Source organism: Tursiops truncatus, chromosome 9, assembly GCF_011762595.2.
Source record: "Tursiops truncatus isolate mTurTru1 chromosome 9, mTurTru1.mat.Y, whole genome shotgun sequence".
In the NCBI taxonomy this organism is placed as follows: Eukaryota; Metazoa; Chordata; class Mammalia; order Artiodactyla; family Delphinidae; genus Tursiops; species Tursiops truncatus.
Window position 1 is genome coordinate 25,736,843 of NC_047042.1, and position 23,080 is coordinate 25,759,922.

General features: G+C 35.3%; 1 protein-coding gene across 1 annotated transcript in view; it reads right to left on the reverse strand.

Annotated features, from left to right (window-relative positions):
- Window positions 1–1,419: 1,419 nt before the first annotated feature.
- Window positions 1,420–23,080, reverse strand: part of PCLO (piccolo presynaptic cytomatrix protein) — an 89,837-nt gene continuing 68,176 nt past the window's right edge. The window contains exons 10-13 of the mRNA XM_033862780.2: window positions 8,227–8,320; window positions 6,927–6,998; window positions 5,190–5,370; window positions 1,420–3,585 (exon numbers count right to left, since the gene is read on the reverse strand). Coding sequence (XP_033718671.2) covers window positions 3,374–3,585; window positions 5,190–5,370; window positions 6,927–6,998; window positions 8,227–8,320 — 559 coding nt within the window. The 3' untranslated portion in view covers window positions 1,420–3,373. The remainder of the gene's footprint in view (window positions 3,586–5,189; window positions 5,371–6,926; window positions 6,999–8,226; window positions 8,321–23,080) is intronic.

Consider the following 23,080-nt stretch of genomic DNA (forward strand, 5'->3'; position numbering starts at 1 on the left):
TTAGATTGCCGATTCTGACAATTTCCAGGTATGTGTTCTTCACCAGTCATGCTGCCACACGCACACCCCGACTCTCTGATGGCTCACTCAGAAAACAGAAATGAAAATATCTGCAACGAATCCCTCACCCACTAGGTGTGACAAAATGAGAAAATGGGTGATGAAACACTTTGCACAATGTGAAGAACTATTCTAAATGTATGAGAATATCCATTAGAGCATTATTCAAAGAAAGGGAGTTAAATGCATTTTGCTGCAAATTTTAAGACCCACATCTAGGAAAACTAGGACAAACTATCATAGGAATACTTAAATCATGATAATTAAAAATAGAGTGAAATAAGAGAAGCATTTGACTACTGTGACATTTACAATTATTAAATATTTGCGGTAAGAAAATGAAGGAAGAAATCAACTGAACTTATTTGATGGAAAAAAAGGTGAGAGGTGGAATTTTAAGTACTCTTGGACAGTACTAGGAAGGCTAACTAGAAAAGGGAAACTGCTTTGGTGATAGTCTATAAACTGGGCTGAGTAAATGCATATTCACAATTATCTTAATATTTAAGCTGTTTCCTTAATTGCCTAATTCAAGGAACATCACAGTGGTTTGGCCTTTGTACTGCCACATACATCCTCCATTGCTCCTAAATGTCTGATTAGTTGGGACAAAAGCGTATTAAATTATAAAAATTTCTGAGAATACAGAGAAATGCAATAGGAAAGTACAAGTCTTAATTTTAGTTTGTGGAAAGTACAGAATCATAGAATCAAGTGTTTTACGGCTGGAAGGGACTTAAGGGGGCAAACACTGCTATCGTTTTTTTTTATCCTTTCTTTGATATATGTTTTTGAATTAAAATTAAATTTAAATTTGAATTACAATGAAGATAATTTTATAATCACCCTGGTTTGATCCCTGTCACTGGCAGTGAGTGGCATTCTTTCTTGGGGAAAATTCCACAAATTGTTGGTGTCAAGTTAGGGACAGATATTAACTTGCTTTCCTTCCTAACAAAGCCATGGATCAAGTCTAGGTGCCTGTCTGGAGCAAGACTCATTGGATTTGTCTTCCTTTATCCAGAAAGCTGAGAAGATTGTGAAGTAGATCAGACGTGCAAGAAAGGAAGAGTGGAAGCATTGCCTAGAGTAGCCCAAACCCATTATTTATTTACATGTTTATGTAAGCTCTGGTACTTTTATTTGGTAATAACTCCCCATCTATCTTATGTTTCCGACATGAAACTTTGTCCTGCAACTCAATATTCTATCATTATAGCTTGCACTGGCAACGAAGCAGTAACTTTAAATTCTCTATTGCAAGGAATCAAATGAGAAAGCAAAAACTGACACACTCATTTTAAGCTGCATCATATAACAATGGCTCAGAACCCAGTGGTTTATGAATGAAATAAAGATACTTTATTTATTACACAGGCACTTGGATATTCACATGCCCAACACATCTGATACACTTGAAAACTATGGAAACATGAGTGGAAAAAATGTGTTCGTAGGATCAAGAAAGAACTTTCACCACGTAAAGGTGAATGAGTGCATTAACAATTTTTTCCTTTACTTTCCTCTAAGATTTCCAAAATCCACTGAATTTTTTAAAAAAGTTACACTTGAAATAATATTCAACAAAAACTGATCTACATTCCAACTGGTATGCTAACTCGAATTGTGAGCAGTTTAAACTTTTATCACAGTGCAACATATTTATAGTCATGCTTGAACAGATTATGTTAGTAGCATGCGTTCCATTCTGCAATATGAATACTGTTAATCTATTTCCCAACAAAAGTCAAAAGATGCCCAGTGCATAGAAAAATACAAATCACTGTAGTCAATATATTATGGGACTCATCTTGGGACTTACACAGTGATGATGAAGTCCTGAAATGCCATGCCCACAAAAGCACATTAAAAAGTGGATAAACATACTTTATCAGACAATCTCTAAAAATTAAAAGATGAGGGCTTTAAATTTGGGGGATGTTCTTGCTGTGTGCTTTGAATAGCGCCTTTCTGCTCACCTCCTTCTGGCTTGACTGGTCCATCAGACATCACCTTCCTGAGGGCTAGCTGGCTTTGGTCTTGGTTGCCATTAGCTGGTGGAGGCAGATTATCAGACTGAGTTCTTTGAATGGGGAGGACTCCTGCTATGCTGTGTCTGTGCTGCTTCCTGGCATGATTAGACTGACCGCTTTTATGTGCTGCTGTGGTAGTGTGGGTGAAATGGAAACCCAGAGTATGTATCCTCAGATGGAACCAGCTTGAATGTTATTCATGCAAACAGAAGTGATCTTTTGCTCTATCGAAGGAAGTTTTGTTTTCAAATGCCAAAATGACACCACATGCACAGCACTAAAGGGGGTTAAAACTGGCTGTTTCTTTGTAAATGATGACTTTGGGAGATGGGGAGAACATTCATCTATCTCCGTTGTTTGCCTGATGCCTCTTGGAAGTAACAGTGCTCCTACATTTTTAAAGTGTCTGTACTCACTAAGTTCTTATATAATTCTATCAATTGAAATTACAGCAGTTAAGATGGGTGAATTGTTACGCTTTAATTGATATCTTGGCTTCCAAATGATTTCCAGTGGTTAGAAAGAAGAATAACCCTATAAATTCTCTTGTATCATATACAAAGTGTGATCCAACAGAATGGATCCTTAATGAGGTAACATGGCCTCATCGAATATGCTTAGACATATATTAATACTACATACTTTTTTGAGAATATAGGAAACATTATTTTCTTTACAGATTTTTTTTTCTCCAAAAGACTACAAAGTTTCTCACGTGGAAAGCCTCATTATTTCACATGCATAATTTATTAAAAATTTTAAGCGTAAAATGTTTTTTCCATTTCCCCTAGGTTCTAGAACTTGACTGTTGGTTACATGACTCTTCTGCCTAAAATTTTTTAGTGTTTTTCAGAGGTGAGACTCTCATTGCTAATCTGCTCAATGCTTATGTGTGTGCCTTTTTTTGGTGTAATGCCTGGAAAACTGGCAGCCACTTGTGCTTATAATTCCTGTATTCTAAAGGATATTTAAGTGCACACAAAAAGGACACACAACATAGTTTTGCCTGCACACATCACAGACACAGCTACCAAATACTATGAGCCAGGTTGGATGGATGGTGGAGACAAAGGAGAAACAGCCAGTTTTATTTCGTTCTATGTAAAGTAAAACAAAAAAGAACTAAATGAGAGAGAGCATATTTATGTATCGATACTGTTCCTACACAGACAAAGGGACAGAGAACAGAGGGAGCAGGGAAAGCACAAAACAAAGCAAATGGGGAAGGACAGCAGGAAAGAAAGGCAACAGATGAACATTAAGCTGCCATGCTGAGGAATTTATTTGCGTCTTTTACTTGGTTGAAGGCGGAGTTGTTGCACGGCGGCTTCGGCAGCGGCTATAGCAGCCCCTGCATCTTCCAAGTGGGTCTGAGTGACGCTGGTTTTGCTTTGACTGCGAGATGGTCCATGAGAGCGGAGATGGCCTTCGGATGAGGATTTCGAGCTACCGGGACTACTATGGGATTTCTCAATGGTGGGAACCTGCATGTCTGGTTACAAAAGGGTAAAACATGAGTTAAATTTGCTCCAGCGTTCCTCCTGTCAAGCTGGGTCTCACATAATTTGAAACCGTCTAAGATTTAAGTTAACTCTGTTTCTTTTTTGGCGCGTTTATGCAACTGCTCACCATACAGCGAGGTGATTCAACATTTGGGAGACAATTTTTGGGAGGAAAGGCAAGAGGATGATAATCTTGAGAAGAAAGGTTTGAGAAGAGGAATAAATACATTCTAAGTAGTCTCATATAAATGAATATATTAACTTACAGTTTCACCAAGCAACTCTGCTAATTCTAGTAGGGACCAGGGAAGAAACAATAGGCTGACATTGCCGCAGGAGGAGTTTTAAGTAAAATTCCTGGAGGAAGGTGTGCGAGTCACTGGGATACATGGAAGTGGGGACTGTATTATATCATCATCTCAGGTGATTTTAGAGAATGTATATATAAGATCACACATTTACTGTGGTAGTCATAGAGAGACAGGTCTTTATACTAATCATCTTCCAGAATGTTAATTAGTGCAGAGCTGATCTGGCTAAGTGGAATCCAGAAATGATCTATACAACTCATAAGTAATCTACAGCACTTATTGTAGTCAGTTGTTTATTGTATTAACTCAGTGGCCTCCTGGACACGACCTCAGTTTTTCGTCTCCTAGAACACTTGCATTTCCAATCCAAATTGCAAAGAACCACTTTTCAATTTGCTGTACTTCCTGAGAAGAGGCGAAAAGGAAGGAATACTCAGATCCAATATAAAAATTTTTATTTAATACTTATAAATAGCTCAGCATATCCTGGAAAGATACTACATGGTTCTCTCATACAGGCAGTTAACTCATTTTATGATGAAGATTACTGTTGTGTTGTAGGATAACTGGTTAATGAACCTCCCAAAGGAAAAGCCCATTCCAATGGGAAAGCTGTGCATATTGCCAAACCCAATGTATGACGCTGCAATTAAAAAATAATAATAGTAGTTAAAAAAATCATAGAATTAGTTTGAATGCACCACTTAGGAAAGGTTTAAGTAATTTTCAGCATACCAATTGTTTTGATGACATGAGGAAAATGTTTTTGATATCATTAAAAGGCAGAATGCAAAACTGTTTATGTCCATATATTACATATATGATTTATGAGTAAGAATATACATATGAAAAAATAGGGATTTAAACAGAAGAAACATGCATAAATGGTAATGATGATTATGTCTAGTCAATGAACTGTTGAGGATTTTTATGTTTTCTTTATGAAATACCCCAACGTATTTTATAAAGTCATATTAACCTAGATTTTGAGAGCTGAAAAAGACCCAATAGCTCATATAACCCAACCTCCTCTATTTTATAGGTTGAAAAACAGAGAACCAGAGGGGTGAAGATCACAAAGGCATCAACCTAATTAAGGGCTGATCTGAGACTAAAGCCCCTTTCTCCTGATTCCACATCCACTACTCTTTGCATGATATTATATTAAATATTTCCCAATATAATACCTTTCAAAAGATATTAAATATACAGGCACTCATATTCAAGAATATACTGAGTGAACAAAAAGACAAAAGCTTTTTTCTACTTGAAATATCTCCTACCCTTGGATGGGTCAGGGAAGATACCATGGCTTCTGCTTTTGATGACAGACGGCTTTGGGGACTGCTGGCTGCTTTGACTGGAATGGGACTTGCCATGATCAATGCTTTCAGTCTGTTCTTTGAGAGGATACCACCTAGGCGTGTTATCGAGGTGAGATGTGCTAGATAAATCAATCAATACCTGGAAAAAAGTGCAATAAGTGAGTAAAATTTATGGATTAAGCTGTAATTCGTTTGTTGTTTTTTTTCTGTGATCTGAAACTTATTCAAGGACATAAGTCAAAGGATATAGTATAACCTTTAGGATGATGAGGTCTTCCTCATTTTTCTTCACCCATGATACTGAGAATGTCTTGTGCATACCAGATGCTGTATAAACGTTTGGTTAACTTGAACTGTATGACATCTCTATTAATTAAATTATTTGGAGATGATGCAAAAAGGTAGAGTCACAAGTCAATCTCTTCATAAAATAAAGTCTTCTTTTGTTAAATGGACACATGATATTCTTAAACTGGGCTAGTGTTTTTTTGCAGATTGTTTGATTTTAGTTACAAGAGGGACAAAATGAAAACGAATGGCTAATTTTCAATTACTAACTTATTCCCTCTATTTTAAAACATACTTTAGTTCACATTTGAAACAGAGAGATTACCAACAGTTTACAATAAGAAAGCGCTGTGTCATGGTTTAATTGGCAACATTTTTTCTTAGTGGTACATAAACAATGGTGCATTTTACAGTAGTTGGCATCTTATATTTGAGCAGATATTAAAAAATAAAACCACACAATGGATATATGCTTTAGGTTCATGTGAACAATAAATTATAAGGACTTCAATAAATCAGCTTTTTGAAATAGGAAAATAAATCAGATATAACCGTACTCTAGAGTAGTCCTGTCTAAGACCAAGATTAGTCCAAGTGGCTATACCACATGGAGCCTGTAGGTGAAGTTCAAATGATCTAGTTTTGATGGGAAAAAGGTACAGAGTGTAGGAGCCAAACAAGACATCATGTCACCTAGACTACTCAACTGTTTTCTATTGTCTCTATCAAAAGGATATTGTATTTTCTAGGTGTTATATATTTTTGGAGATTTATGTTTTTAACATTAATTCATAACTTCTGCTTTAAGCAAAGATCACTAAACAAAATATGTATTTTTGGAATATGATAGATGAAAAATATCACAGAATCTGACCATCCTGCCACACTTCATAATTAGGTTACATTCCTTGTGAATTTATAAAAATTGTTTTTACTGCTTTCTCCTACTTCTAGTTTTGCTTCTTAAAATATTTTGAGATGTTTTGTGGGACACTTAAACGAAGTATGTAAAATGTCACATAAAGTCATTCATACGTGCAATGAGGAATAGCAATTAAATAAACTGAAAATGCATTTGAAAAAAATCCAGCTCATTTTATAATACAATAAATTTATCTCCAATCTTTTACATAATCATTTGGATTCACAGTATGATTATATAACTTTCTATCAAAACAATTAATATTTCATCTTTCAAATTAATTAGAAAGTACATCAAGTGGTAAAGTGAAAATTATTTCTCCAGTTGCTATTCATCTATTCAGAGTCATTTGTAAATAAATTCTATCCACCAAAGAATTTTATCCAGAAATAGTTATCTTATACACTTAAGAAATATGCTTTCCATAAAGATTTAATTGATGGTTTATAATGAAGCAAATAAAAAAAAGGAAACCATAGGCTCACCTCACCAAGAAAATCATTGGAAGAAAATCTATCATAATCCCAGACTGTCACCTCCAGTGTTTTCTTCTTGAGCTACAGTTCAAATCAAAATGTCATTAACCTCGTTTCTCATCATAAATTTTCATTATACTCATATAATAGACTCATTTATATTTTCATTCCTTGAACTCTTTCCGCTTATGTAAAAATACTTTAAGTTTATATAAAACTGTATACTTACATTCAATATTATGTAAACTGTCAATCATTTTGTGGTCCAACCAAGTATTTGGTCATAAGATACCTCACTATTTTGCAAAAAAAAGGGTGATTTTTACTTATTTCCTGTTATTCTACCCCTGCCCATTATTAAAAGTACCAAGCAGAATCTATATATACTCTTTAAATACATGAAATTCATAGGTTGCAAAAATGTCTAGGTTATTCAAAGTATTTGGGTTATAGTTTTTTGTTTCAGTAAATTGCCAAAACACATTAGTAGCACTGTCTTATTTCTGCAGGTGAACGTAACTTATTTTAAACTCAAGAACCCAGATTACAATTTATATCCAGCTTCAATTTCATAGTCAAATTAGAAATCTTCCAAAGGATAAATGAGAAACCTCATTTTGAAAGACAACTCATTTGTAAATTGTTTTCATGGATGTCTTCTTCCTATTCTATTTGTATTCTTTTCTCTCTGAATTCATCTTTATAAACCATCAGTTATTTTCTATTATTGATACAAAGTTATGACATGAAGATTTTCAGAAACACATTGATGCAATTTTGCTTAGAGTCATCTATTTGTTGTGATAATCCTTTACACTAGTCTTCTTCACGCTTTCTTCTGTACAGTTTAGTTGCACAATGCCAGATCCGTAGGAAGCCTCAATTTAGAAAAGAGATGATCCCTAAATTGTTGCCAGGAGGGGTAATTCATTTCAGTGCATCTGAATCTTATTTTTTCTTTGTTTATGAAAGTCAAAATACAGCTAGCTGGAAAATATTTTCCCTCAAAATATGATAAATAGAGTCCAGTCTACTGAAATATTTGATTTTGAAATAATCAGTGGAAAATGTCCCACTAGTCTTATTCATTTTATTTTTTAGCTGTTATGTGAAAATGTGCACATTTTCTTTCACTGTATCTTCGAACTGCACCCAGTTCCTTTTACTGGCTATATTTCTTGCATGTATTTTACTTAATTTTTTTTGTTTGTATGGAAAAATTGATATGAATCACAATCTTTCAGTAATTCTATCATCACTATTTTTATATTAGCCTGAATCTGTCATATAGAAAATAATCATTGCATACCTGTTCCATGGAGATACTCTTATAAATTACTGTTTGATTCCACTCAGGATTAAGACTTTTCTGAACATATTTAGTCCTTCTCTTGTACTCAGCACTGAATTGGAAAAAGAGAAAGAATTACCCTGATTATTTACCTTGACCGATGACTTCATAGTCAACCTGAAGGGCATGCAGACTTTTAAAGGTATTTTGTTTTGAATCACTATGTAATCATCTCCTCATCCTCATGTCTTAAACTGTATTTTAAGTTGAATGCACAATGACAATTCAAAAATATCTTGGATGGCTTTAGTTTTATTTTCCCTAAGGTATTTTTTTTTTTTAAAGAAAAGTTTTTAGGTCTTCTAACTAGAATACAATTTTAGAAATCTTAATCTCTCCTGAATGTGTGAGATAATTACATGAACTATACAGTAATGTCAATATCTTCTTGTCCCATAAATAATAATTGGATATTTAACTTTCCAATAGTTTTGCAACTGATCATGTCAGCAAAGCCAAATGGTCTTTCAATTCATTTTTTTGTGTAAAAAGCTGAAATAACTGTACTGACTGAGGAAAGGATGAAAAATGGCTGTTGCTATAGGTGAGATTCCATGAACATTTGTTACCTTATATTTATAGTAGATTTTGACACTCTTGGTAAAGTAGAATACTTAATCTAGTTATGAAACAATCTTAATTAAATACAAATTCTTGGTTTATGTCAATAGCTTATGTTACAAATGATGAACCAAATCAAAATTTTTCCTCATGCATTATAACTTGGGGCATTTCAGTTTATCCTTGACTCTTCCATACTCTCTGATCACCAGTTAGAAGCTTATATCTTACACGTTTAAGCATAACTTACTTTCAAAACTTATTCTAATTAAGTCTGACAAAACATTTATAACAGGCATCAACCAGCTAATGGGGTTGGAATTATTGCTATTTGCTATGAGCCAATGGTGCCCACATAGACAAAGCTTTTCTCTAACACTCACTGGCTTTTTCCAAATGTTCTGCCTAGAAAACAAACCTATTTGTTTGGGGTCCATTCACGTGCCTGGACTTCATAAACTGCCTTACCCTAAAGGTACTGCATCCTGACCCTGGATCTGTAGTTCTATTCCCAACTGCTGTCAGCAGACTAACTCTTGTTATATTCCTGGTCTCAAGCATTGCCAAATTCTGGAATACCTACTATTGTTCCCCAGATGCTAATTTACTTATTCATCCTAGATAAAACTATCCTAGATAAAACTAAAGAATCAAGCTCCAGTTCACCACTCACTTTTAGAGATGGGTCTACAGCCAAGTATCTTTTTTTCTCCCTCTGGCTTTATTCTCTTTCTTATCAGACATACACAAGGGCAATAATTTCCAACGTTGACTGCATATTAGGATCACTTTGGGATCTGAGTTCCCAGGGTGGTAGGTGGGGCAACTAGCACGGCACCCACATCCCCCTGCCCTTCACCCACAAGGAGAGTCTTATTTAACAGGTCTGGGGTGAGGCTTGAGCATCAGAATTTTAAAAATGATCTAGGTAAATCTAAAGTATTGTCAAGATTGAGAACCACTGAGAACCACTGAGCTCACGTCTCCTGAGACCTCACATTTCAGCCACTGTGAACTGAATCTAATTTAAGAAATGAAGCAGCACTATTCTCATTTGTAACCAACCTATCTGAAAGTACAAAAAAAGAGAGCAGGATTTGACAATTTTTTCATTCAGCACAAAGTGCAAATAATTCTGGGGAAATGTATAGGCAATGATTCAAAGACACAGGAACTTTCATAGACTGTGAACAGAAAGTATACATTTGTACATATACTTTTTAGGTAAATTTGTCTATGTCTAGTGAAGTTCATGCACTCAAGTACCCAGAAAATTCCACTTTGACTTAATTCCACTTCTACTTTAGAGAAATTCTCCCACACGTACAAAAGGAATTTGTTAAAGAGCATTCATTGCAACATTGTTTCTAATAGTGTGTTAATAATATAATAAATAAATACATTATATTTATTCAATTAAATTTAAGCAGCAGTTAAATGAAATATACCTTCATTTATCAAGATAGATAAATCTTAAAAAAAATCTTGAGCAAATAATTTGCAGAAGAAAACCTATGGTAAGTTATCATGATATAAAGTTAAAATTACATGAAATAATACTGTAAATTATTTATGTCTACTTGTATATATGTATGACAAACATTAATATCATACGACAGCTTGGGAATTATAGATGTTAAACTCTATTATGTGGTTGTCTCAGGAGGACAGGGGAATGGTTTCAGAGGACTTCAGGGGTACTTGTAATATATTTTTTATTAAAAAAAATCTGAAGCCAATATAGCAAAATGTTACGATTTGATAAAATTGGATAGCAAGAACACAAGTATTTGTGACAGTATTATCTATAATTTTCAGTAAGTTTAAAATATTTTATAACAAAATTCAAAACTATTTTAGCAAATTATGTCCCTTTATACTTTATGATTTTGATTCTTTAAATTAATGACATAAGAAGAATGAATATGACCACTTTTAAGTTAACAGCCAACTCTGGTTGCTACTTTAGAATTCATGGCTATTCCTGTAGTAGGTACACTAAGAAAAAAACACATTGTGTAGTATGAGCTTTAAAGTTTCTGTCTGTTTTGGACTTAATTATCCAAGTGGTGAGACCATGGGAAAAACATATTAGGGATTAAGATTCATAATACACTGAACAGTGGTAAAATTGTTATTTTTTTCAAATTCTGAAAAACTGAATGCACAAAATTTTAAAATAAGATTGAAGATGGAAAATTAATGTCAAATGCAAACTCATGTATTTTTACTAAAATTCTAGATATGTCAGTGTATATTAAAATAGCCTGAACTATTGAAATGTCTTCAAAAAGATATATTAGTTAACATATTTTAATTTATAATATTAATAATTGTTATATTTCACATGCATACTTTAGTCATTTTTTCACCCATATGTAGCAAAATTATCGAATGCCAACTCTGCACCAGGAATTATGCTCTATCAAAATGTACAACTGCAAAACTCTTAATTGTACTGACATACCATTATGTCATGAGAAGCACTTTATAAAGTAAGCACATTGAAATAATAACAGCTAACATTTACGAAACGCTACTTTTTCACAGGCGGAGTTCTAAGTGCTTTTCATGTGTTACATCCTCAAAGCAACTCTATGTGTCCAGTATTATTTATTACCCTATTTTATAGCTGATAAGAATTGAAGCTCAGAGGAATTCAGGCACGTTGGCAAGGCTGCATAGTTATTAATTCATAGGACCAGGTTTCAAACACAGGGAAACTAATTTCTTGCTCTGAAACATGAGCTATATGAACTCAGTTGATTAGGCCCATCATAAAATTTCTTAATTGCATATTTCATTAGCTGAAGTGTCTAGTTTGTCTTCTTTATTTTACAGTCAAAAACTGTACACTTCAACTTAAATGTATGTTTTATATATATAACATAAATTATTTATAGTGTGTGTATATATACACATATAGAAAATGAGGACAGCTTTAGAGTTGCCTAGGGAAATATTGAATGGTATATCCTAAGACTAAGAGAGTGCTGTGGAACAACTAGGGATAATTATTATTAAAATTTACTTTTGCTCAGATACATTCACATATAACCCCAATTAGTCGGGAAAAATCTAGATGTTCACTTTACTAGGTTATCTTAATCTTACTAATAAGTTTGAATCTCTAGTTCTCTCAAGTTTCAAGGTCTGTGTCCTTTAGGGTTAACGAGGGTAAACACACCTTTCTCCCGATCCTGCCTCTACCAGCCCTGGTTGACCTGTGTAAATGCCAATGAGATCTCTTTGCAATCTTTTCACGCTTGAATTTCCTGACACGCAGAGATGGCCACATAAAGCTCTTCCTTCAAGAACCCTTGTCTGATGGCTACCATGTACTGACCATCTTGGGCATGATGTCAATGGGCTGTGTTCCCACTTTACACAATTGAAAACTCCACAGTTCTCATCTCCATATCAAAATCTGTGGATTTACAAGTTGAAGGTGGCCAGGTAAGCAGAGGGATTCTTGAATGTGAGCAGAAGTCCAGGCTGAGAAATAAGTGGAGTTCCTTTTCCTTTCCTACCATGTCTGTTAAACACACTGCAATCCCTCATGGGAAGACTGCAATAATGACATTATTTTAGGACAATTAAGCCATATGTAATAATCAGAGAAGTTTTTTAATAAGGGAAAATAAAAAGTCAATTAATCAAGATGGAACACGGTGTTTATCAAACAAAAATCTAGGGACTTCCCCGGTGGTCCAGTGATTAAGACTTTGTCTTCCAATGCAGGAGACGTGGGTTCGATCCCTGGTTGGGGAACTAAGATCCCACATGCCGTGGGGTGCAGCCGAAAACTTAAAAAAAAAAATCTAAACCTTTATTTCCTTAAAGTTTTGACTGATTTCCTTTTTCTTTCTCTTTTTCATTATTGGACAATCATTTTCTCATAGGTAGATATGATTTTAAGGCTGGCAGAAAAAGGTATTTAAAATTCAATTACCCTCTCCTAAACCAGAAGAAAAAAAAGTTCTCTCTGTAAAAAAAAAATTGAGAAAGAAGAATGGAATATAATGGCTTGTTTGTTCTTAACTTTCACAGAATTATCTAAAGTACTGAAGGTCTTCATTTCTTTTGTTTTTTCTTGATTGGAAAAAATACATATAAATTTCTTTATTGAAAAAATATATAATGAGTCCAATAAAGATATATATATATTTGTGTGTGTGTGTGTGTAGTTTTTTTCAAAATTACTCCTCTGAGGATGTTGCCTTTAATTTAGAAAGAAGCACAGAGCATATGCCATTTTATAAGCTCTGTTTCTCTGTGTGCAATAGTGCATTTATGGGCTGTCACTTGATTGTCCTCTGTGCTCCCTGAAGTCTGACACTATGGCTGTGTTCTCAATTCCAGCAGAGTCTGGAGCAGTCTGTGCTAAATAAATGGTTTCCGGATGTATCTTTAAAACATGTTTGTACTTCTCTTTTTCCTTTAAAAATCTATTAAAATAAAATGTTTTGGCCTTCAAATTGTAAATACATACAACACCTGAATCTGCTTTACATTCTTTCCAGAGGAAATAGTTTGAGATGCTAACAAGGGTGTTTAGAGAAAGTCCAGCCAGGAATTAGGCTTCCAGCTATCATGAGAGTAAAAATCAGCTTCAGTCATGGCAAAATCTCATTAGTGTGAAAAAATCTGTACTTTGTCCAACAGTGTAATGAGAGAAAACCACAGCGAAATCCTTCAGATATGCTCATTTCCATTTCTTAATTATCCGGGGACAAATTTTGAGTTCATGGACTCTTCAGGCTATTTCCTTGTCTTTCTTTCACCTCATCTTGGCTGACATTTGGGCTGTCAGAGCTTATGAGTATCTTGATTAAAGGATGGCAAGAGGAAATGAAAGGAGACAAGAAAACTGGACCAGTGAAATTCTTTTAGTTAACAGGACATTTAAAAAAAAAATTAAGAATGAAGGATGTATTATACTTATTATTGAAGAAAAGTTGTTTTATTTTCTATATAGTGTTGTTAAATAATTTGGTGTAATTCAGTAGCCCAAGCATTCTGCATTTCTTTTTTGCAGGGATAACTGACCATTGGCTACGTGGAGTTTATTATACATATTTCTAGCAATAATAGCTACTGCCATTTATTGAGAGTTTACTACGTGCCAGACATTATGCTTATCATTTTTGGTGCATTCTCCCTGTGTTTCACAAAAATCCCTGGGAGGGGGGCTATTATGATTCCTAGGTGGAAGAGGAAACAGTTTTAGAGAAACCTCACAACTTTTAAGTGGCAGGACTGAAATTCAAATCCAAGTTCTTAAGGACTTCGCTCGTGGGCCTCCTCAGCCTAACTTACAACGTCAGTACCTCATCAGTATAATTCCTTTCCACACTGACAATTCTCAAAGAGATGATGAAAGTGATTTCAAGATGAAAGATATGATGAGAAAGTGACTCTAGATCTTCTAAATTGTAATCTAATACATCCCAGATTATTTCGACCATTATTTACATTTACAGAAAACACGTTCTCTTCTAAGTTAAATATAGACAATCATTATCATTCTGACAATTTCCCCCTGGTTTCTCTGGATAAAAGAGAGAAGCTTCTGAATAAAGTGACTGATAACGTTTGTTCTAAAATGACACTATCTCTTTGAAACAAAACTCATTTCGCGTATCAGTCTGAGAGATCTGAAGATGAGAGAGCCAGTCATAACAAGCAACCTTTCTCAGTATCAAATTTTACTGGTTGCCATAATTATGTGGTTGCAAAGAAACAGGAAGTTTCTGGGCACCAGAAAGGTTGTACTGACTAATACTATTCTTTGAGCTATTTAAATATTTAAGCCTTTACAAATCAGAAACTGCCTCTTTTGGGCAACAGCTTGTCAGGTTTAGTAAAGATGCTGAATTTTAATGTCACAGACAAAAATCCTGTACCACTAATATTCTGGGTGGGACTAAAATTCCCATCACCCTGTTGCTTCAGATGGTACAAGATTCACCTCCTGAATTAAATAACACATTTAATTTACAATGCAATGAGACGTGCAAAAAAATGCTTTTGGCTATGTGTTGAGAAATATCCTTAGCTGACAATGTAATGATGCAACATGCTCTAGCAGAAAACAGACAAACCACGGAGGTTGCTCTTATGCTGTTGCTAACACCCTAGAGCAGGCAGATTATGGCATCCTATATTACACAGCAATAATTTTGTGGTACAGAAGGTATAAAGGCATGAAAATGTTTCAATATCAGGTCTAAGTGAGGGTAAAAGACCAGACAGCTATCATCTTTAAGATGACATACACACCTAGTACTGGTCATCCAGAAGATCAGTTAATTCCTTTTGAAAAATGACTAGATTTATTTGTTTGGTTGTCATAGAAGACTCAGGAGAATCTGAGCCATAATTTTTGCAAGAGAAGCTAAATGAATTTTAGCAGACAAATTATAAATGAAAACTTTAGTTATATCTCATTTCAAAGTGATAGTTCCTTATTCATACCTTTCTATGTTTTTGCTCTTTTCTACTTTTCTGGGCTCCAATGCACATACCTGCTACACATATTTAGTAATAATGTTGTGGTCAGAATAGTCTGCTATTAGCCTAATTCAACTGATACCAACATGTAGAAAAATAAAAATTACAGCCGAAGTTGAACTGCAGGTGAATGTACTTAAAAGGCAAACAAGAGAACTCTAGACATTTCATTGAAGGGTGACACTGAAAGAGAACCAACTCTACCTTGCATTCTGGACAACCATGACTTGACTGCATTGATTCCAAGAGCGAGAATGAAGGATACAGCAGGAAAGTAGGAAAGACAGGAAGAAAAAAGTTAGGAACAGAAATAAGGAAGAAAATGTGAGAATAAAAACTAGAGGAGCTATACCATAATATATTAACAACATGAGGCAGAAAATAATCTTAGAACTAAAGTGAAAATAATACCTCACAAGTGTAGTAAATTCCAAGGTCTTGGCCACTGTAATAATTAAGAGTAATTTAATGAAAGGGCTAGGAATTGAATACGAGTAAGCACATTAGCCTGCTTTTTGGTCAAATTCCACCCAGAAGGCATATTTTGTTTGACAAATGGCACGGGGATAGCTTTAGGTGGGACCTCACTCTTCATTTCACTATAGTTTCAACACTTTCTCTGTTACCTACTCCAGAATGGATTGACATATTCATGCCACCTGCCTGACCTTTCCAGTTATTCAAGTTTGCAATAGTCTAATGGAAACATATCCTGTAACAAATAAAGGATAACTACTCTCTTATAGTATAAAAGGTGATACTAGGATATTAAAGAAGATAGAAAATAAAAGACAGTGCTTTATTTTCATTCATTCATTAGCAAATGCTGATTGGAGATATACCCTTGGCAGTCATTTCCTCTTGTCCCATAATACTGTCATTAAATAACACTGAAGGTCTAATGACCCAAATCAAAGGCAGAATGAAGTTATCACTTTGTTATATTCATGTTAAAAAAAAAAGTGGTGGGATGAGGGATAAATAAGGAGTTTTAGATTAGTAGATACAAACTACTACATATAAAATATATAAACAACAAGGTCATACTGTGTAGCACAGGAAACTATATTCAATATCTTGTAATAAACTATGATGGAAAAGAATATGAAAAAGAATATATATACATATATATGTATAACAATCACTTTGCTGTATACTACAAACTAATGCAACATTATAAATCAACTATACATCAAAAAGGTAGACAAATTACAGTTATAACTACTACATAAAGATATAAACTAACATAAAATAAAAAATTCCCTTTCCTGTTCTATATGGCTAGTTGGTAGTGTATGAATTAAATTCATTTCAGCCTGCAGAATTCTCTTTAATATTTCTCGAAGGGCAACTCAGCTGGGGAAAAAACTGTTTCTCAGGTTTGTTCTTCTGGCAATGTCTTATTTATTTGTTCTTCTGGCAATGTCTTATTTATTTATTTAACATCTTTACTGGAGTATAATTGCTTTACATTGTTGTGTTAGTTTCTGGTGTATAACAAAGTGAATCAGCTATAGGCATATTTCTATCCCCATATCCCCTCCCACTTGTATCTCCCTCCCACCCTCCCTATCCCACCCCTGTAGCTGGTCACAAAACACCAATCTGATCTCCCTGGGCTACACGGCTGCTTGCCCTTAGCTATCTATTTTACATTTGGTAGTGTATATATGTTGATGCCACTCTCTCACTTCGTCACAACTTACCCTTCCCGCTTGCCATGTCCTTAAGTCCATTCTCTATGTCTGTGTCTTTATTCCTGTCCTGCACCTAGGTTCTTCAGAATCATTTTTTTTTTTTAGATTCCATATATATGTGTAAGGATACAGTACTTGTTTTCCTCTTTCTGACTTACTTCACTCTGCATGACAGACTCTAGGTCCATCCACCTCATTACAAATAACTCAATTTTGTTTCTTTTTATGGCTAAGTAATATTCCATTGTATATATGTGCCACATCTTCTTTATCCATTCATCTGTCTATGGACACTTAGGTTGCTTCCATGTCCTGGCTCTTATAACTAGTGCTGCAATGAATCTTGTGGTACATGACTCTTTCTGAGTTATGGTTTTCTCAGGGTATATGCCCAGGAGTGGGATTGATGGATCATATGGTAGTTCTATTTTTAGTTTTTTATGGAACGTCCACACTGTTCTCCAAGTGGCTGTATCAATTTGCATTCCCATGAAGTGTAGGAGGGTTCCCTTTTCTCCACACCCTCTCCAGCATTTATTGTTTGTAGATTTTTTGATGATGGCCATTCTGACCAGTGTGCGGTGATACCTCATTGTAGTTTTGATTTGCATTTCTCTAATGATTAGTGATGTTGAACATCCTTTCATGTGTTTGCTGGCAATTGGTATATCTTCTTTGGAGAAATGTCTACTTAGGACTTCTGTCCATTTTTGGTTTGGGTTGGGTTTTTTTGATATTGAGCTGCATGACCTGCTTGTATATTTTGGAGATTAATTCGTTGTCAGTTGCCTCATTGGCAAATATTTTCTCCCATTCTGAGGGTTGTCTTTTCATCTTGTTTGTGGTTTCCTTTGCTGTGCAAAAGGTTTTAAGTTTCATTAGGTCCCACTTGTTTATTTTTGTTTTTATTTCCATTTCTCAATGATGTGGGTCAAAAAGGATCTTGCTGTGATTTATGTCATAGAGTGTTCTGCCTATATTTTCCTCTAAAAGTTTTATAGTGTCTGGCCTTATATTTAGGTCTTTAATCCACTTTGAGTTTATTTTTTTATATGGTGTTAGGGAGTGTTCTAATTTCATTCTTTTACATGTAGCTGTCCAGTTTTGCCAGCACCACTTAATGAAGAGGCTGTCTTTTCTCCATTGTATATTCTTGCCTCCTTATCAAAGATAACATGACAATATGTGCATGGGTTTATCTCTGGGCTTTCTATCCTGTTCCATTGATCTATATTTCTGTTTTTGTGCCAGAACCATACTGTCTTGATGACTGTAGCCTTGCAGTAGAGTCTGAAGTCAGGGAGCCTGATTCCTCCAGCTCCGTTTTTCTTCCTCAAGATTGCTTTGGCTATTCAGGGTCTTTTGTGTTTCCATACAAATTGTGAAATTTTTTGTTCTAGTTCTGTGAAAAATGCCATTGGTAGTTTGACAGGGATTGCATTGAATCTGTAGATTGCTTCGGATACAATAGTCATTTTCACAATGTTGATTCTTCCAATCCAAGAACATGGTATATCTCTCCATCTGTTTGTATCATCTTTAATTTCTTTCATCAGTGTCTTATACTTTTCTGAATACAGGTCTTCTGCCTCCTTAGGTAGGTTTATTCCTAGCTATTTAATTCTTTTTGTTGCAGTGGTAAATAGGAGTGTTTCCTTAATTTCTCTTTCAGATTTTTCAGCATTAGTGTATAGGATTGCAAAAGATTTCTGTGCATTAACTTTGTATCCTGCAATTTTACCAGATTCACTGGCTAGCTCTAGTAGTTCTCTGGTAGCATCTTTAGGATTCTCTATGTATAGTATCATGTCATCTGCAAACAGTGACAGTTTACTTCTTCTTCTCCGATATGGATTCCTTTTATTTCTTTTTCGTCTCTGACTGCTGTGGCTAAAACTTCCAAAACTATGTTGAATAATAGTGGTGAGAGTGGGAAACCTTATCATGTTCCTGATCTTAGAGGAAATGGTTTCAATTTTTCACCATTGAGAACAATGTTGGCTGTGGGTTTGTCATATATGGCCTTTATTATGTTGAGGTAAGTTTCCTCTCTGCCTACTTTCTGGAGAGTTTTTATCAAAAATGTGTGTTGAATTTTGTCAAAAGCTTTTTCTGCATCTATTGAGAGTATCGTATGTTTTTTTCCCTTCAACTGGTTAATATGGTGTATCACATTGATTAATTTGCGTATATTGAAGAATCCTTGCATTCCTGGGATAAACCCCACTTGATCATGGTGTACGATCCTTTTAATGTGCTGTTGGATTCTGTTTGCTAGTATTTTGTTGAGGATTTTTGCACCTCTATTCATCAGTGATATTGGCCTATAGTTTTCTTTTTCTGTGACATCTTTGTCTGGTTTTGGTATCAAGGTGATGGTGGCCTTGTGGAATGAGTTTGGGAGTGTTCTTCCCTCTGCTATATCTTGGAAGATTTTGAGAAGGATAGGTGTTAGCTCTTCTGTAAATGTTTGATAGAATTTGCCTGAAAAGCCATCTGGTCCTGGGCTTTTGTTTGTTGGAAGATTTTTAATCAGCTTCAATTTCAGTGCTTGTGATTGGTCTGTTCATATTTTCTACTTCTTCCAGGTTCAGTCTCAGAAGGCTGTGCTTCTCTAAGAATTTGTCCATTTCTTCCAGGTTGTCCATTTCATTGGCATATAGTTGCTTGTAGCAATCTCTCATAATCCTTTGTATTTTTGCAGTGTGAGTTGTTACTTCTCCTTTTTCATTACTAATTCTATTGATTTGAGTCTTCTCCCTTTTTTTCTTGATGAGTCTGGCTAAAGGTTTATTAATTTCGTTTATCTTCTCAACAAGCCAGCTTTTAGTTTTATTTATCCTTGCTATTGTTTCCTTCATTTCTTTTTCATTTATTTCTGATCTGATCTTTATGGTTTCTTTCCTTCTGCTATCTTTGGCAGCTTTTTGTTCTTCTTTCTCTAATTGCTTTAGGTGTAAGGTTAGGTTGTTTATTTGAGATTTTTCTTGCTTTTTGAGGTAGGATCGTATTGCTATGAACTTCCCTCTTAGAACTGCTTTTGCTGGATCCCATAGGTTTTGGGTTGTCGTGTTTTCATTGTCATTTGTTTCTAGGCATTTTTGGACTTCCTCTTTGATTTCTTCAGTGATCTCGTGGTTATTTAGTAGCGTATTGCGTAGCCTCCACGTGTTTGTATTTTTTATAGTTTTTTCCCTGTAGCTGATTTCTAGTTTCATAGCGTTGTGGTCAGAAAAGATACTTGACATGGTTTCAATTTTCTTAAATTTACCAAAGCTTGTTTTGTGACCCAAGATACTATCTATCCTGGAGAATGTTCCATGAGCACTTGAGAAGAAAGTGTACTCTGTTGTTTTTGGATGGAGTGTCCTATAAATATCAATCAAATCCATCTTGTTTAATGTGTCATTTAAAGCTTCTGTTTCCTTATTCATTTTCCTTTTGGATGATCTGTCCATTGGTGAAAGTGGTGTGTTAAAGTCTCCTACTATGATTGTGTTACTGTTGATTTCCCCTTTTATGGCTGTTAGCGTTTGCCTTATGTATTGAGGTGCTCCTATGTTGGGTGCATAAATATTTACAATTGTTATATCTTCTTTGAGGATCGATCCCTTGATTGTTATGTAGTGTCCTTCTTTGTCTCTTGTAATAGTTATTATTTTAAAGTCTATTTTGTCTGATATGAGAATTGCTACTCCAGCTTTCGATTTCCATTTGCATGGAATATGTTTTTCCATCAACACTCTTACAGTCTGTACATGTCCCTAGGTCTGAAGTGGGTCTCTTGTAGACAGCATATATACGGGTCTTGTTTTTGTAGCCATTCAGGCAGTCTATGTCTTTTGGCTGGAGCATTTAATCCATTTATATTTAAGGTAATTATCGATACATATGTTCCTATTCCCACTTTCTTAATTGTTTTGGGTTCGTTATTGTAGGTCTTTTCCTTCTCTTGTGTTTCCTGCCTAGAGAAGTTCCTTTAGCATTTGTTGTAAAGCTGGTTTGGTGGTGCTGAATTCTCTTAGTTTTGCTTCTCTGTAAAGGTTTTAATTTCTCCGTCGAATCTGAATGAGATCCTTGCTGGGTAGAGTAATCTTGGTTGTAGGTTTTTCCGTTTCATCACTTTAAATATGTCCTGCCACTCCCTTCTGGCTTGCAGAGTTTCTGCTGAAAGATCAGCTGTTAACCTTATGGGGATTCCCTTGTATGCTATTTGTTGCTTTTCCCTTGCTGCTTTCAGTATTTTTTCTTTGTATTTAATTTTTGACAGATTGATTAATATGTGTCTTGGAGTGTTTCTCCTTGGATTTATCCTGTATGGGACTCTCTGCACTTCCTGGACTTGATTGACTATTTCATTTCCCATATTAGGGAAGTTTCCAACTATAATCTCTTCAAATATTTTCTCAGTCCCTTTCTTTTTCTCTTCTTTTTCTGGGACCCCTATAATTCGAATATTGGTGTGTTTAATGTTGTCCCAGAGGTCTCTGAGACTGTCCTCAATTCTTTTCATTTTTATTCTTTATTCTGCTCTGCAGTAGTTATTTCCACCATTTTATCTTCCAGGTCATTTATCTGTTCTTCTGCCTCAGTTATTCTGCTATTGATTCCTTCTAGAGAATTTTTAATTTCATTTATTGTGCTGTTCATCATTGTTTGCTCTTCAGTCCTTCTAGGTCCTTATTAAACAGTTCTTTTATTTTCTCCACTCTATTTCCAAGATTTGGGATCATCTTTACTATCATCTGAATTCTTTTTCAGGTAGACTGCCTATTTCCTCTTCATTTGTTTTGTCTGGTGGGTATATACCTTTCTCCTTCATCTGGTGCATATTTCTCTGTCTTCTCATTTTGCTTAACTTACTGTATTTGGGGTCTCCTTTTCACAGGTTGCAGGTTCATAGTTCCTGCTGCTTTTGGTGTCTGCCCCAGTGGGTAAGGTTGGCTCAGTGGGTTGTGTATGCTTCCTGGAGGAGGGGACTGGTGCCTGTGTTCTGGTGGATAAGGCTGGATCTTATCTTTCTGGTGGGCAGGACAGGGTCTGGTGGTGTGTTTTGGGGTGTCTGTGAACTTATTATGATTTCAGGCAGCCTCTCTGCTAATGGGTGGGGTTGTGTTCCTGTCTTGCTAGTTGTTTGGCATGGGGTTTACAGCACTGGAGCTTGCTGGTCGTTGAGTGGAGATGGATATTAGCGTTGAGACAGAGATCCCTGGGAGAGCTCTTGCTGATTAATGGAGCTGGGAGGTCTCTCATAGTCCAATGTCCTGAACCTGTCTCTCCCACCTCAGAGGCTTAGGCCTGACAGCCAGCCAGAGCACCAACACCCTCTTAGCCAAATGGCTCAGAATAAAAGGGAGAAAAAAAGAAAGAAAGAAAGAAAGGAAGAAAGGAAGGAAGGAAGAAAGAAAGAAAGAAAGAAAATAAATAAAATTATTAAAATAAAAAATTAAAACAATATTATTAAAATAAAAAAATAAATACATAATAAAAAAAGAAGAGAGCAACCAAACCAATAAACAAATCTACCAGTGATAACAAGCGCTAAAAACTAAACTAAGGTAAACATAAAAGTCAGAAACTGGTCAGTTGCATATAGCAAACCCTAAGTCTACAGTTGCTCCCAAAGTCCACTGCCTCAACTTTGGGATGACTCATTGTCTATTCAGGTATTCCACAGATGCCGGGTACATCAAGTTGACCGTGGAGATTTAACCCGCTGCTCCTGAGGCTGCGTGGAGAAATTTCCCTTTTGCTTCTCTGTTCACACAGCTCCTGGTGTTCTGCTTTGGATTTGGCCCCGTCTCTGCATGTAGGCCTCCCTCTGTTCTTTTGGGAAGTCTGAGGTCTTCTGCCAGCATTCAGTAGGTGTTCTGTAGGAGTTGTTCCACATGTAGATGTATTTTTGATGTATCTGTGGGGAGGAAGGTGATCTCCATGTCTTACTCCTCTGGCATCTTGAAGGTCCTCTCCAATGTCTTATTTATTAAAAAACAAAGTCTTTATTTTTGAAGGACAGTTTTGCTGGATACAGAATTCTTGTG